The sequence below is a fragment of the Microcaecilia unicolor genome, chromosome 3 (assembly GCF_901765095.1).
Source record: "Microcaecilia unicolor chromosome 3, aMicUni1.1, whole genome shotgun sequence".
NCBI lineage: Eukaryota > Metazoa > Chordata > Amphibia > Gymnophiona > Siphonopidae > Microcaecilia > Microcaecilia unicolor.
The window spans coordinates 60,039,560-60,055,937 of NC_044033.1; the positions used below are offsets into that span (position 1 = coordinate 60,039,560).

Here is a 16,378-nt window from a genome sequence, read left to right on the forward strand (position 1 = left end):
AGTTTAAAGTTCTGCCCTTAATTCACAGGATTCTCTGCATATAAAGAAACCAAAATGGAAGATTAGCATTCAAGACTTTGCTTGGTGCCTCTGTTCAGCTGCTGAGTGTGTGTGTGTGGTTTTTTTTTTTCTGGTGCTTTGTGCTGGCTGCCCTTCTTCAGAGCTGGTGACTATGTGCGTGTCGTTTGTTTTCTCTCCAATATACTCAGCTAAGGAACAAACTGAATCAGGAGCAGAATGCCAAGCTGCAGCAACAGAGGGAGAGTTTGAACAAGCGCAACTCGGAGGTGGCAGCCATGGACAAGCGGGTTTATGAGCTGCGAGACCGTCTGTGGAAGAAGAAAGTAGCTCTGCAGCAGAAGGAGAATGTACCAGTAAGTAGTGCTGTACCCTAAAGACAAATACTGGCTATGCAGTCAGTCAGGGACTCTTTCATAAAATAACTCTGTAGGTCAGCAGAGAAGGCACTAGTTTTATTTATGCCATAGGTGGGGTCCTGTGTTCTTAAATGAGATTTTCTGTGTGTAAGGGATCCTCAGACTGTAGTTTTAATAGTCTAGTCAATCTGTTAGTTACCTTAAGGGGTTTTTGCGAGTGTGTGTGGTGTATGAGGTTTTTGGTGGGAGATTCAGCTTATGCGTAGAATATACTTCTGAAGCTTTTCATATAAATGCTCCAACCCATGGTTTGTTGTCTAGCAGTGGGAGAGGTGAAAGTATGTTGTGTGTATTGTAATGTTGAATGACTATACAAACATTTCTCTCTTCAGATTTCTTCTGATGGGAATCTACCCCAGCAGATGATATCTGGTTCAAGTCGCGTAGCAGCAGTGGGTCCATACATCCAATCTGCCACCATGCCTCGTCTTCCCTCCAGATCAGAACTTCTGGTCAAACCGGCCATTCCTGATGGGACGTCATTACTGCAGGCACCAGATGGGCCTTTGAAAACACAAACCCTGCCTAACATGAGAGCTGGAGCAGTTTCTCAACCTAAAACACTTGGTAATGAATAAGTTTACTGAAAGCAACCCAAGCAAGCTATACTTTTTGGCCTTTTCTCCTGTGATTTTGGTCCTTGTTATTTTTCTCTTATTGCCCTCTGCCTGCCAAATTGCAGCCACAATAGGTCTCTTACTTGCAAAGTTATTGAAACTGGAGGCAGTTTATGAAATGGACTGTCTATGCTGCATTAGTCAGATTACAAGTAATCACTTGTCCTGCTACAGAGGCTAAACATGAAGCATTGGTTTGGAGACCCTTTACTCGGCTACAATCTTTTTTTGTGTGTGTGTTCTGTTCTTGTAGCACTAACAGTTTTAAGTAGTTACAAAAGATCGTTTGTTTTAGGTGAATAATTCAGCATCTCTCACAGCTGTGTCTGAAAGCAAGCTGTACTCCTTTCTGTATTGGGCAGTGTTTCAGAACAGCACATGACAAATGGTAATTCTCATCAGGCATCCTTTAAAAGTTTCATTGTTAAAGAATTTCCCAAATAATGACTTGCTGTTAATTTAAGATGCTAGTCCTACCATTGTTTTCTGTAGTTAAGGTTAAAACCTTGCACAATGTGATAACATGCAGCTTGATAATCAAGCTTACCTTTGGGAGCCAGAATTCTATTGTAAACAGCTTGATTTATTCTGTAACAATGTTTGGTTTACCCATATCCTATCTGCCCACACTAAGACAACATCCTGGGTAGCCTTGAATTGTGACTCATGCAGTGACATAGAAGGAGAGGAAGGGGATTGTGGTCAGAGGTAGGAGAGAGGAGACATGGTAACAGGGCAGAGACTTTGAATGGCTGCTGAAGTTTAAGCAGAACATGAAACTACAGTTGTTTTTGGATAATAACAGAGCAGTACAAAGTGGAGCCATTACCTTTCCCTACTATCTTTCTCTCCTTTTTGTTTTGCTAAAAAAACATTTGTTTCAGAACACAAGATTTCTGTCTTTATTGCACTATCTCTTCCTAAGCTAATATTTTTGTTTACTAATCTGTAAGCTAAGCAACAACATGTACTTTGGCAAAAAAAAAAAATTTTTTTAAGTGGTAAGTCAAGAATAAGGTACCCCCCCCTATTATCTGAAATGATTGTCTGTTTCCCTAGACACTCACACATCTTATTTTGTTTTCCAAAGACAAGTGTCCTAGTCATGCACTTACTCAGCCATTTCCAGTAAATATCATTGGTATTGGGTCTGAACAGTTTAGATTCCAGAACCCAACTTTTGTCCCTTTGGCTAGTCAGTATTTATATTTCTGGTAGTTGCATTGTATAATAGTGCCACCCTAGTAAACAGACTGTCTGCCATGCTACAGAGGATGAAGTGATACCTTTGCACCCCCTGTACATTATATGTTTCTGTACCCGAGTATGAACCTTGCCATAGACCAGGGGCGTAGCCAGACTTCGGTGGGAGGGGGGTCCAGAGCCCGAGGTGAGGGGGCACATTTTAGCCCCCCCCCCCCCCCCATTGCCAACCTGCCACCACCTGCCGCCAACCCTCCCCCGCCACCGCCTACCTTCGCTTTTGCTGGCGGGGGACCCCAATCCCCACCAGCCGGCGTCCTCTTCGTCCTCCAGTCAGTGCAAAAAAGTCTTCATTCTGTTGCATTCTGACATCCTGCAGTCAGTGCAAAAAAAAAAGTCTTCGTTCTGCTCTGAGTCTGACATCCTGCGCGTATAACGTGTTACGTGCAGGACGTCAGCATGCAACAGAACGAAGACTTTTTTGCACTGTCTGCAGGACGAAGAGGATGTCGGCTGGCGGAGATTGGGGTCCCCCGCCAGCAAAAGCGAAGGTGGGCGGCGGGGGGGGGGGTCGAGAGGGTCGTCGGGAGGGGGGTCCAGGATGAAATCTACGGGGGCCCAGGCCCCCTCGGGCCCCACGTGGCTACGCCACTGTAGACAGTGGAGTGAGGTTGGCCCCTGGGTCTGTGGTCCTACCAGCATTTTACTGAACACAATATCAGCAACTAGAGAGCTTGGAGGCGGGGCTGGAGATTTGAAAAGTTTCCCACTGAACCCAGCATTATTTCTGGAGATTAATTATGCTGTGATGATTCCTTTTTGGCTGACTGCCATGTTTTCTCCTCCTCCTCCTCCTCTTCTATTTATTTGTAGCATTTATACCCCGCTCTTTCCCACTCGATAGCAGGTTCAGTGCGGCTTACAATGTATGGGTACAAAGTATCACAGAGATAATACAATGTATGGGTTCAAGGTGTCATAGAGATAACATAATGTATGGTTATAAAGTATCACAGAGATAACAATGTATGGGTACAGAGTATCACCGAGATAACACTATTGTATAGAGAAGGGCAAGAGGGAGAGATGTGGGGGGAAGGATTGAGGTATGTTAATGTTAGTGGTGTGGATTAGATTCATAAATTAAGTTGGGTCGTTTGGATAGGCTTGTTTGAAGAGGTATGTTTTCAGCATTTTTGGAAGGGTAGATGTTCGTTGGTTATTCTGATGTGTCTTGGTATGGCGTTCCAGAGTTGGCTGCCTATAACGGAGAAGTTGGATGCGTAGTAGGTTTTGTATTTGAGACCTTTGCAATTGGGAAGGTGAAGATTGAGATATGTTTGAGAAAATTTGGACCCGTTCCTGGCTGGAAGATCGATTAGGTTGATCATGTAATTTGGAGATTCTCCGTGAAGGATCTTGTGGATCAAAGTGTGGACTTTGAAGTTTATTAGTTCTTTGATAGGGAGCCAGTGGAGTTTTTCACGGAGTGGTGTTGCACTTTCAAATCGTGATTTACCAAAAATAAGTCTGGCTGCCGTCTTTTGGGCGGTTTGGAGTTTTTTCAGGATTTGGGCTTTACAACCAATGAAGATGCTGTTGCAGTAGTCAGCGTGGGTGAGTACTGTGGATTGTACCAAATTGTGGAAAGATTTTTGGGGGAGGAATGGTTTTATTCTTTTTCAGTACCCACATCATGTTGAACATCTTCTTTGTCATGGCTTTTGTGTGAGTTTCTAGCGTTAGGTGGTTGTCTAACGTTACTCCTAGGATTTTTAGATTGTGGAATATTGGGATTGTGACGTCAGGGGTGATCAGGGTGGTTGGGAGTAGAGTGGAGTGTCTTGATGAGAGGATTAAGCATTGAGTTTTTTCTTTATTCAATTTCATTTTGAAGGCATTGGCCCAGGAGGTTAAGATGTTCATGCCAGTGGTTATTTTTCCAGATATTTCTGCAAGGTTGGATTGGAAAGGGATGAATATGGTGACGTCTGCATAGATGAAGGGATTTAGACCAGCTTTGGATAGGGATTTAGCCAGAGGGATCATCATAAGATTGAAGAGGATCAGGGATAGAGGTGATCCTTGGGGGACTCCGCATTGTGAGGACCACGCAGATGATACAGATGAGGTTGATTTGACTTGATAGGATCTGGTGGTGATGAAACTTATCCATTTAATGATGTTTCCGCCGATCCCTAGTATGTCCAGTAGTTTTGTAAGAATATTGTGGTTTACCATGTCAAATGCGCTGGATAGGTCGAACTGCAGAAGAGTATGTTGTTGCCAAATTACATTTCTTGTTTGAACTTGGATATTAGGGTGAGTAGTACTGTTTCAGTGCTGTGTGCTGGTCGAAAACCCGATTGTGACTCATGTAGTATGGAGAATTTTTGTATGAATTCGTTGAGTTGGGAGATCACTCTATTTTCCATTAGTTTGGTTAGAAGAGGGATGGAGGCCACAGGTCAGTAGTTAGTGATGTCTTTTGCTGTTTTTTGGGGGGTTTTTTGGTATTGGTGTGAGTAGAATGTTGCCGTGTTCGGAGGGGAAGAAGCCTTGTTGAAGTAGGAAATTTAGGTGGGTGGTGAGGTCCGTAATGAATCGAGCTGGGGCATTTTTCATTAGATAATTGGGACATGGGTCCAGGTGGCAGTGAGACTTGGAGAGTTTGGATAATGCAGTGGAAATTTCCTTAGTGCTGAGGGGGGTGAAGTTTGTCCAGGAGCGGTCTGCCGGGATCTCTTCTGAGTCGGGGTCCAGTTCGTCAAGGTAAATATCAATGTTTGCATCGGAATGTGGAATTGTGTTGCATAGATTAATGATTTTGTCGTTGAAATATTTGGCCAGCTGGTCGGCAGATAGACAATTTGAGGATGAAGTTGTTACTGGGTTCGTGTTGAGAAGATTCTTTATGATTTGGTATTGTTTTTTTTATGTCTGTCCCGGTGGTTGTGATTTGTTTTGTGTAGTATGTTCTGTTGTGCTTCAGCTCAGTCAGAACAAAGGCTTGGAATCTGGTGCCATGAATCTTCATTCGCAGCTATTTTGAGGTTTTCCCCTCTTTCATATCCCGTCGCTACTTCTCAAACACAAACACACCTGATCTGCTCATTGCTTTGAGTTGTGCACCAGGGCTCTTTCTGGAACCCTGCAGTCATGGGCCCTGAATCTGACCATTAAGTGCCACTCTTAAGCAGCGCCCTTGATGCTGCCCTCCCAATGCTTCCACCTGGGGCTGTAAACACTGCCTCTGCTGCGGCCCCAAGCAGTCCAAGGAGTGAAAGACTTGACTGTGGGATTGAACCAGTGCACAGCCCTTGACATTGGACTGGCCCTTGGTTAATTGTAACTAAACTGAACAATTTTTTGGAACTTCCAGACTATTTTTCCTGTTTTGTATCCCTTTTAGAGGAGAGAGAGATAATAATGGGAATAACATTTGTTCACAACTTGTGCATCGGTAGAAATTAGCTCAAATGAGCACAAATGATGCATCAGAAACGTACTACGCCAGCTGCTCATTTCAATAGCTGTGCTAGTGCCTTACATGCCTATTTACTAACAAATTAAAATAGCACATTTATGTGCTCTTTTAGCACAGGAAAATGCAGTACAGCAGTACCATGGCTTAATGAATCTGTAGTAAATTTGTGTTTACATTTCTGCAGCTGGCAATGTTTCATGTTTCTGGCTGCAGCAAGGTAAAGATGCTGGGACAGGTGGTGGTGATAAAAAAGTAGGCCCTCTATCCCCTGATCTGTATTAACCCTTCCCCCCCCCCCCCCCCCAACTAATGGCACACCGCCTTAATCAGTATAAATAGTGCAAGACTTGATTTCCCTCCCCCTCCCCTTTCCAAGGCCTACTGGAGTATCCCTGATGACTAATAGGGGCAGGATCAATTTAACTTGTGTACTTAATTGTTAACCTACATAGTACAAATTAGATCACAGAAGAATAAAATAAATACAAATCAGAAAGGTACAATAAAGAATATAAAACACAGTGCAATGCAAATATATAATATGATCAATTATATATCATAACAATAGAATACAACAGAGTATCACCCCAATACTGGTTAAAAGTACACTGAAATTAAAATAATATAGAACAAAGTACAGTCAAGCATAAATCATAAACCTTTAAAACACATAATTCTGGTCGCTGCATCTCAAGAAAGATATAGTAGAATTGGAAAAGGTGCAGCGAAGGGCAACTAAAATGATAGCGGGGATGGGAGGACTTCCCTATGAAGAAAGACTAAGGCGGCTAGGGCTTTTCAGTTTGAAGAAGAGACGGCTGAGGAGAGACATGATAGAGGCATATAAAATAATGAGTGGAGTGGAACAGGTGGATGTGAAGCGTCTGTTCACGCTTTCCAAAAATACTAGGACTAGGGGGCATGCGATGAAACTACAGTGTAGTAAATTTAAAACAAATCGGAGAAAATATTTCTTCACCCAACGCATAATTAAACTCTGGAATTCATTGCCAGAGAACGTGGTGAAGGCGGCTAGCTTGGCAGAGTTTAAAAAGGGGTTAGACAGTTTCCTAAAGGACAAGTCCATAAACCACTACTAAATGGACTTGGGAAAAATCCACAATTCCAGGAATAACATGTATATAATGTTGGTACGTTTGGGAAGCTTGCCAGGTGCCCTTGGCCTGGATTGGCCGCTGTCAGGGACAGGATGCTGGGCTCGATGGACCCTTGGTCTTTTCCCAGTGTGGCATTACTTATGTACCCATTGCTTAGTCCAAAAAGAAATGGCACCTATAGTAAAAAAAAAAAAAAAAAAAAAAATACTGTCCTGACCCTGAGGAAGAAAATTCTGGCCTTTGAAAGCTAGTCAGAAAAAATAATGAGTTTTTACATTAGTCCAATAAAAATGGTAACATCTTATTTTCTGGGGTTTTTTTTTATTATTTCTATTTATTACCCTTAAAATTGGACTAACATGACAACCACACTACTTTATCCAGTTTATAAAGGAATGGCTCAGTTTTGTTCCAGTTTGCAATTTTTGGCTGTTTTATTACAAGAAAAAAAAAAAAAAACAAATAGAACATTGAAGATTCTTGGCTTTTTTACTTCTCAGAAGCAGAGCAGATTTCTAAGCATTGGATTTGTTGTAATGAAAAACTTTTACTAGTTGGATCATTTTTGTTAGTCATCTTTTACTTTTAATCTTGCCCCAGGCTGCAGCAGCAGAATTATGCAAATTGCAGCCAGGGCACACATTTATGAACTCTGTAGACTATAACGGATTCTCTACCCAGTCCTCGGTGTTCACCCAGCCAGTCAGGTTTTCAGGATATCCACAATGAATATGCATGAGAGAGGTTTGAATGCTTTACCTCTATTACATGTAGAGCTAAGTCATACATATTCATTAGAGGAAAATAGAAACATGACAGCAGATAAGGAAGGGCCAAATGGTCCATCTAGTCTGCCCATCCTATGTAACCACTAACTCCTCCTTTTCTCAAAGGAAGCCTGAAAAACCTGACTGGCTAGGTGTGTCCCAAGGATTGGGTTGAGAACCATTGGACTATAAACATGGCTCCTGTTGTGGGGTAGCATAGTCAGGATTTGAAGACCTTCGTATAAAATAATGGACAACACCGGGAAAAGATCTTGCTTAGGTAGATATGCATATATTTTTAAGCCATCACTAAAAACATAAAGAATATCAAAATAATTAGCTTTCTTATGTGATAAATTTCATTTTTTTCGTTGCACCAACCCGAGTAGTGTCCTTTAAATTTTGGTTAAGAAGGCTGGGAACCTTGATTGTAATTACTGAATAGGATTCTAGCTGTCATCATTTTCAGTGCTCTATAACTGTAAAGATGCTGTAATGTTCCTTTGTTTACTTCTGACTTGGCGCTGTTCTTTAGACAAATTCCTGGAAAAATGGTCCATAAACCATTTAGGTACACGTAGGGAAATCCTTATCCTTAGAGGTAACTAGCCATGGAATCTAGCTACTTTGGGGGATCTTGCCAGGTACTATTTGAAACAGGATGTTGGGTTAGATGGACGTTTGGTCTGACCTAATAAAGACAATTCTTATGTTCTTATGTTTACCTCTCCAGCCTCCGCCCCTTCTGCTGTGTTTTCATACCCTAAGTTGAGAAGAATGTGAGCATTGATGTCTCTTAGAGGCACAGTACCACTGATGTTGTCTGTCTTAAATCCAAGCCAGGTTGCTGTGTTTGTGTCTGGCCCTGTTTCCTTATTGTCTGCCCTTGAGTACTTTTTTTTTTTTTTTTTTTAAACAAAAGCAGTTTCCCTGTGTTTGCTTAATTGTTACTGAGTAAGTGTGAGTTGGTGCAGGCCCAGCATACCCAGGAAGGAATTTGGCCCTGGTTTGTTTTACTGTACTTGCAACAGTGATGTAGCCAGGACTGATTTATTTTGGTGGTGGTGGTCAGATGTTGACATGGTAAACACTACGTAGTTCAAATGTTAGCACCTCCAGTTCTCATTTGCCTGTGCTATTGCTGCTGGCTTCAGTGAACCTGATTCCAAAGTGGAAGGGCCCAGGCCTACCTGTGGCTATGCCCTACTACTACTACTATTTGGCATTTCTATAGCGCTACAAAGCGTACGCAGTGCTGCACAAACATAGAAGAAAGACAGTCCCTGCTCAAAGAGCTTACATTTTGATTCTGTGGGTTTTTTTCTTTTTTTTTTAAACCCCCTTTCCTGTAAGTCGGGTGCATTTTAACCAATGAAAGATTTTAGGACAAAAACCTTCAGAAGCATTATTTTAATATGTCAAAGGCTGTACATAGTAAACATTTTGAGTTTTCCAGTGGATCAACAGTTTTAACAAACTTGCTTTTTATCAATGCACATGCTGAATTAAACAAAATTGTATCTAATGAGATTGCACAATATTGTTTATAATTAATGAGGGTTTTTTTCTCTCCCCTAATTAGGACCAGGAATGCAGGGTTTGAAAGCTACCCAGACTGGGCCTATCTGGAATAGTTCAAGTGTAGACAATAATTCTGGTAAAGGGCCTTTGAGCAGTGCTGAACAAGGTAAGCACAAAATTTTTCAGCTGCATAATTGTCAGTGTGCTAAAAACACTATAGCCTGAGTTAATGATGACCTTAATCAAAATGCCTACTTTACTGAATCAAAAGATGCTAAATTTACCTGTAAATTTCCTTAGTGGTGCAGAATCTTACCAGTTTTTAAGCATTTTCATATCAAAATGTGATTTAATCAAGTCAAAAATGTTTCTCTCAGAGAAGCAGCCTGTATTCTTAAAGATCACCTCAGGCAGCTTTAGCACTGATCAACACTTTGAATGGAGAGAGACTAAAATCTTTCTCTTAAAAGAATTGGATTGAGAAAATAAGGCCATGATTATAGAAGCCCTATTTGTGATTTACTTACGTAAATACCAACATTTACACATGTATACTGAATAAACATTGAGAACCCAGTTTTAGAAAGCTGAGAATTATGTGCACATGGCAAGGAGGCAGGGTTTTAGGTGGGACTAGTGCAGCACTCTGGCAGGGGAAAGCACATTTATGATCGTTGTGATCAGCAGTGGGTTTACATGGCAGCTATCCTGTTTCCCCGAAAATAAGACCTAGTAGAGGTTTTGCTGACTTGCTAAATATAAGGCCTCCCCCGAAAGTAAGACCTAGCAAAGTTTTTGTTTGGCCCCGATGGGTGCCCACTCTCTCCCACCAGAAGCTCACTATTTGGCAACTAGCCACCCAGCCCAGTTCCCATTAGTGTGGAGGTAGTGATGGCGATATGGTACTGTGTTGTGGTTTATTAGGGGAGGTTGTTTGTTTTTTTTTGTGTCCTTTTGAGAGCCGGACGTCTATAACACAAAGCAACACATTCTTTTCCTCGTTCTTCCTCTATCAGGGGCCATCGTTGGGATTTTTTTTTTTTTTTGTATGTGTAATCGTTTGGTTCTCTAGTGTGGTGCATTTGGGTATGGCTTGTACCGTGTTTCGCCGAAAATAAGACATCCCCTGAAAATAAGACCTAGTGCATCTTTGGGAGCAAAAATTAATATAAGACACTGTCTTATTTTCGGGGAAACACGGTAGTTGGAAGGAACCTGAAATACCCTCAGTATGCACATTGTTACAGAAGCTTAGATATATGTATGAGATGGAGCGTTTGATGGAAATCGGTGGTCAAAAGAATAAATTATGATAAATTATGATTGTCTTGTACTATTGGAATGTGCTATTCTGATCATTCCTCTGTTTTTCTTCCCCCACCTCCCTTTTTGTTTTGACGGGGTAGAGATTATTTTATTAAAACAAAACACTTCATAAACTTGAGATACAACAGACAGGGTTGTATCTTCACAATTCTGATCAGTAGAGCTAATCTGAATGTTTGACTGTGTGTAGCTTTACTATTGCTTGCTTGTATGTTGATTGCTGTCATTGTTCTAATAAAGTACCTCATTGAAATTTTAAAAAAGTGGGATTTACAGCTGCACCCTGGTACATATATGTTTTGTAAAAGTGCTCATTTTTGGCCGTGCTCTATAGGAGGGATTAGAGGAGGTCTTCCCCTTAATCAGTCAGTGTTTTTCCCCTCTGAAATTCATTGTGCTGAATGTCTGCAAGCTCTGTACTGAATTGAGAGCATTCAGGTGGTTTCCAAAACAGTGCACACAGATGTCTGTGTCTGCACTTTACTCATCTATATTCTGAAATACCAACTTACACATTTAAGCACAGACGTTTACAACAAAAAAGGAACGGGAAGAAATCCCCATGGTAAATGCAACAGAGGGAATGGAGACCGACTCAGTGACTTCCAAACAAGGAGTATGAACCAAAACAATCTTTATTTGAAACGAGCACTGGAGTAGAGACCTGATATGGGACCGTGTTTTGGTGGATTTAGCTGCCTGCCTTATGGGTCACAACTCATTGTACATAAACATAATGAAAATTAATATGAATACAAAACGTAAAGGATCACACAAATACATAATATGAATGCTCATCCACCGAAACACAGTCTGTTAGATGTTCAAGTGTGCAATGCTGTGTACGTCTAGTAGCACTATAAAAATAAGTAGTAGTAGTAGTAGGCCCTACATGTTCCATCTGCTTATACCCTATGCTACCTATTAAAATATTTTATTACATATGGTGCCATACTTTGTATTGTTGTTTGAATATTTTTACTGCTGTAATTGTCTATTGCTTATGTTTGACTTATTCTTGTATATTCTGCCTTGAGTGAATTCCTTCAAAAAGGCGGTAAATAAATCCTAGCAAATAATTAAAATACAATAAAAATGTATATTCTGCTATCTACCCACAAAGGATCAATGCAGATTACAATATAAGTAAAAACTAGGCCTGTTGGAAGTCATTGGGTCAGTCTGCACTCCCTCTGCAGCACTGATGTTTTAGACATATGTGTTGTTTTTGTTGATGGTTTTGATGTTGATGGTTATAAAATGGTTCTCCCACCATGCACAACCAGTGCATATATGTACATTCCTGCTTGTATTTTAGAAAAGGCTCTGCATTTTCCAGATTTATGAATGAACCTAGAGGGAGGCTATCGTTCCCCCTTAATGGCACTCCCTCAGTGTCTCAAAGTGACCTTAAAAAAACACATTACACAGCAGGGAGGGCATGGTCTAGGCAGGATAAAAGCCCTCAGCCCAGCTCAGGGAGGGCCTAGAGGAGAGAAGAGAAGCCCTCCAGCATATGTCTCCATTGTATAGTGTAAGCTGTAGATCATCCATTCAGGTAGGCCACATTCATCTTGGAACCCTGTTGAAATTGTAACTTTGGAAACCAGAGCCCAGACTGGCCCAATTGTGCTGAACACTGAAAGACAGACTTTTAGCTCTATAGCTCCAGGCCAGAGACAAGCTGTTTGTGCAGCCTTTTGAGGGACAGTCTAATGCATATTGTGGCCCTGCAGGAGCAGGCTACAAGAGAAAATTCTTGAGTCCAAGAATTGGTTTTATTTTATCTCTTCCTATCTGTGAAATAAGCAGGTTACCTCTTTCCCTGTGTATTTAATGACTTTTATGTCGCCTTTAAATCCTCTGGCTATGGTTTGTCAAGGCCCTGCCCACATTGTTACAGGGCTGCATGTGTACTTAAAGCTCAAAAAGAAGCAAAGAGAACAGGGTACATGCTTACAACACTGTCCTGGTATGTGTGTTCAGCATGGCTGACCAAACTTTCACACTGAGTGAATAACACTGGGTACATAACTAATGTGAAAGGTGCCAAAGAACGGATGATATTGAAAGTTAACTGTGGGTTAAGAACTGTGAGTAACATTGTTCACTTGACTGTTGATAATCATTGTGCATGTCAGTAACTTCAAGTGGGCCCTTTGTTTTCCACGATCAGAGGAGATGATGATTATTTTGGACTTGTTCAGTTCCTTTTAGTATTAAAATGTGCTTTACAGTGTAGTGCATTTGGAAACATACGTTCAGCCTCTCTGTGGTTGAATAAATTGATAGCACATATCTGGTGTCTTACCCTGTGTATATGCCTCCATAGAGAGCAGCGGAGGTACTGTGGATTTACGAAAAAGATGTCTTAAAACAGATTATGTGGCTTATAGGTTTGTGTTTGCTATGTGTCTTCTTTGTGTTTAAATATGCCAGAATTATTTTACTTTCCTGTATATCATCGCCTTTCAGAGAAGGCTAGCTATTTAGGAAGAGAAATATATTCACAGTATCACTCTTACAGATGTAGTAGCATCCGCTCCAACACATTTTTGTTTGTAAAGCTCCTATGAATCGGGCACATCAAGCAAGATTGAATCAGGCACATAGGTGGGTGATGTCATATAGTGTTAGGATGCAACAACTCTCTCTTACCCGATGCTCAGAATTGCTGTGGTAAGCCAACAGTGCAGAAAAAATACTGCAGGAACAGTGCAGAAAATTATCTCACCAATGCTCAAAGGAAATGGTATGCAAATTATATGTGCACTGTTAAAGCAAGGAACAAGGATGTGTTTCGTGCATGCACAGAAGAGTTTCGTGGTAAGCCTAGGTCCTATGTGCATGCACCAGGCAAAACCCGAATGTGAAGCACACATTGGCGTCTATTTTCTGTTCCAGCAGAAATCCGCCTGGGTGGAGAACTGTATGGTCCAATGGGCGTAAACAGATAGAAGGGGAGATAGTGGGAAAATGACCACGGACTCCAGAGACCAGAAGGACATTCTTAATGCTTGAGAAGATTTATTGATGAAAGACTTGACACAGCACTGTGTTTTGGCCCAATGGTCTGTCTCAGGAGTCTAAAAACAAATGTATGTTTAATAAGTAATAAGCAAACAAAATGTAATACAAATATGAATAAAATATGCATGTGAACAAAATATAAAGGTGTATGAAGATGTAGTTAGTTCAGGATTGTATAGGACACGCAAAACATACAGAATTATAAAACAGGAATCAATAAATACATGTATAAAAAACTAAAATAAGGATCACTACATAAAAATGGACTAACCTTTTTAATAAATGGATCTCAAAATCTCCAGATATAAAACTTTTCAAATTGAGTCAGAGTTGGTCCATAAAATACCCATAACAAAGATATACTTATATTATGAATAAGCATCCCAGCAATAACAGAGAACTACAAAAAAATATTTTAACAAAATATATATATTTTTAAAAACGTCTATTAAGGCAGACTCAGAATGAACTCACTTGAGAACAACAATTATATGCACATTTGTGCAGATAAAAAAAAGGGGGATGATCTAACACTAGAAGAAGAGAAAATGCCTCTAATATATTGATGTACGATTCAAAAATGAACAGTAGTGTGTGTCCAAAGAAAAGGTTATTGAGGAAGAACTAAAGTCTTTCAATTCGCCACATATAAAAAGGCAAGTAAAATGATACTGCCCTAAAAAAAAAACATATTGGCTGTATCTCGTACTGTGAGTGAATTGTAGTACTGATGAACATACCTGCGAGGTCTACAGTGACACCCAAAAAGCAGAGATGAAACTAGAAAACAATGCGCCTCTTGGCAATAGTTCTACCATCTAACAGTAACGGAATTCAGACATGCGTGGGATTCAAACATGCGTGGGATAAGCATAAAGGAATCGTGTGCAGAAGGAATGGATCCTCAGGAGCTTAGTCGAGATCGGGAGGCGGGGATAGTGCTAGGCAGACTTATACGGTCTGTGCCAGAGCCGGTGGTGGGAGGCGGGACTGGTGGTTGGGAGGCAGGGATAGTGCTGGGCAGACTTATACGGTCTGTGCCCTGAAGAGCACAGGTACAAATCAAAGTAGGGTATACACAGAAAGTAGCACATATGAGTTGTCTTGTTGGGCAGACTGGATGGACCGTGGAGGTCTTTTTCTGCCGTCATCTACTATGTTACTATCTACATCATTCTTCTGTCTAGTCAAAAGATCACAACCCATTATTACATAAGTTTCTGTCCTCATAGGTTAGCTTCAGAACATTTAGTACAAGAACAGTGCTGGGCAGACTTCTACGGTCTGTGCCCTGAGAATGGCAAGGACAAATCAAACTCGGGTATACGTATAAAGTATCACATACCATGTCTGAATTTATCTTTTTGGGCAGACTGGATGGACCATTCAGGTCTTTATCTGCCGTCATTTACAATGTTACTATGAGTCGTTTTGTTCCCTTCCCCAAACAACCACAACAAGCCCACCATCAGTCTTTGCTAAACTCTGCCAGTGAGAAAAGACAACTGAAGTAGGCCTCAACTTTGCAGTTGAATCAGTGTTCTTTTTTGACAGCCAGTTTTCATACAGAATATATAACCTGGTTTACGTGTAATTGGTTCAGGTACAATTCCTTTCTTCAAGAATGGAAGAAAATCCAACAGATTCTTGGTTCTTAGCATCATCAAAACAGATTGTCACCTTGGGTTTCTATTATTTCCACCAGAAAGACACCTACTGTGGTCTCGCTTTCTTTGAACCCGTGTTCCACCTGATTCAAGAAGTTGTTACTCACCTTACAATCAAATACTATAGAACCTATCCATGTCAGGAATGGAATTTGGAACTTCTATTCTATATACTCCCTGATTTCTCCCCCTCCCACCAAAAAAAGGAGGATTTTGTTCTATTTTACTCCTTGGGGACCTCCAAAGCCTCACTTGGACATGCTGAGGCTCAAGGTAAAATTTGAGGAAGAGGCCCCAAAACTCACCAGCAAGCTGTGCCTCTTTCAGTTTCAGATAGGTTTGTGGCCCCACATAGTTGTCCTGGTTGCATTTTCCTTCTCTCCTCCCCCCCTCCCCCACTGTTTTTGGCACCTCAACTTGTTCCAATGCAAAGATGAACACTCTTCTCCATCCTTCCCTATTAGTTGAAAGGAGAGTGGCTATGCTTGCTGGTTCTCAAGGATACTGAAACATATCCCAACTGCAGAAAATATCTGATATTTTTTTTTCTGCACACTGAACATTACCAATTCAAAGGCCCTTGGATCTCTCGTCAGATGTATTGTGTTTGTAGCAGCTCATCTATACAGGCAAGGACATCTTAAACTTTCCACCAATGATGTTTTCTGTCATCTTCCTTGAGAGCCCTTGCTCTTTTCCTCAGAGATAAAACAATTTGTCTTCTTCAAAGTCAGTTTTCTTACTGACTTCAAGAAATCAATGCTTCAACCTAAGAATAAACCTTCATTCTTAAGAACTATTCTGGACATAGATCAATTGAAAGCTTTTTTTCTCCAAGATAAATAAGCCTCCTGTGCCATGGAACATCAATATCATCCTTTATATCTCTCATGAAACTGCCATTTGAGCCCATATAATCTACATCTTCAAGCATCTCATCTAGATGGTGCTTTTTCTAGTAGCAGTTACTTTGGTTAGAAGAATCAACAAAGTTCAAATTTTGGTCACCTAAGAACCGTACTATTGGTTTCATCATAACAAAGGAGTTCTGTGTACTTATCTTAAGTTCCTAGCAAAGGTGTTCACTCCTTTCCCATAAATTAATAGTGCTTCCTTTGTTCTACCGTAGCTCTCACAAGTATTTTTGTGAACTAGGGGGCACACAATGAAGCAACAAAGAGGGGCATAATTGAAAGGGGTGCCCA

At 40.9% G+C, this 16,378-nt stretch overlaps 1 protein-coding gene across 1 annotated transcript in view; it reads left to right on the forward strand.

Annotated features, from left to right (window-relative positions):
- The window catches only part of TP53BP2 (tumor protein p53 binding protein 2), a 184,219-nt gene that overhangs the window by 127,734 nt on the left and 40,107 nt on the right, over positions 1-16,378 (forward strand). Inside the window, 3 exon segments of the mRNA XM_030195966.1 lie at positions 210-374; positions 770-1,004; positions 9,212-9,316. Of these exon segments, the coding sequence (XP_030051826.1) occupies positions 210-374; positions 770-1,004; positions 9,212-9,316 (505 nt within the window).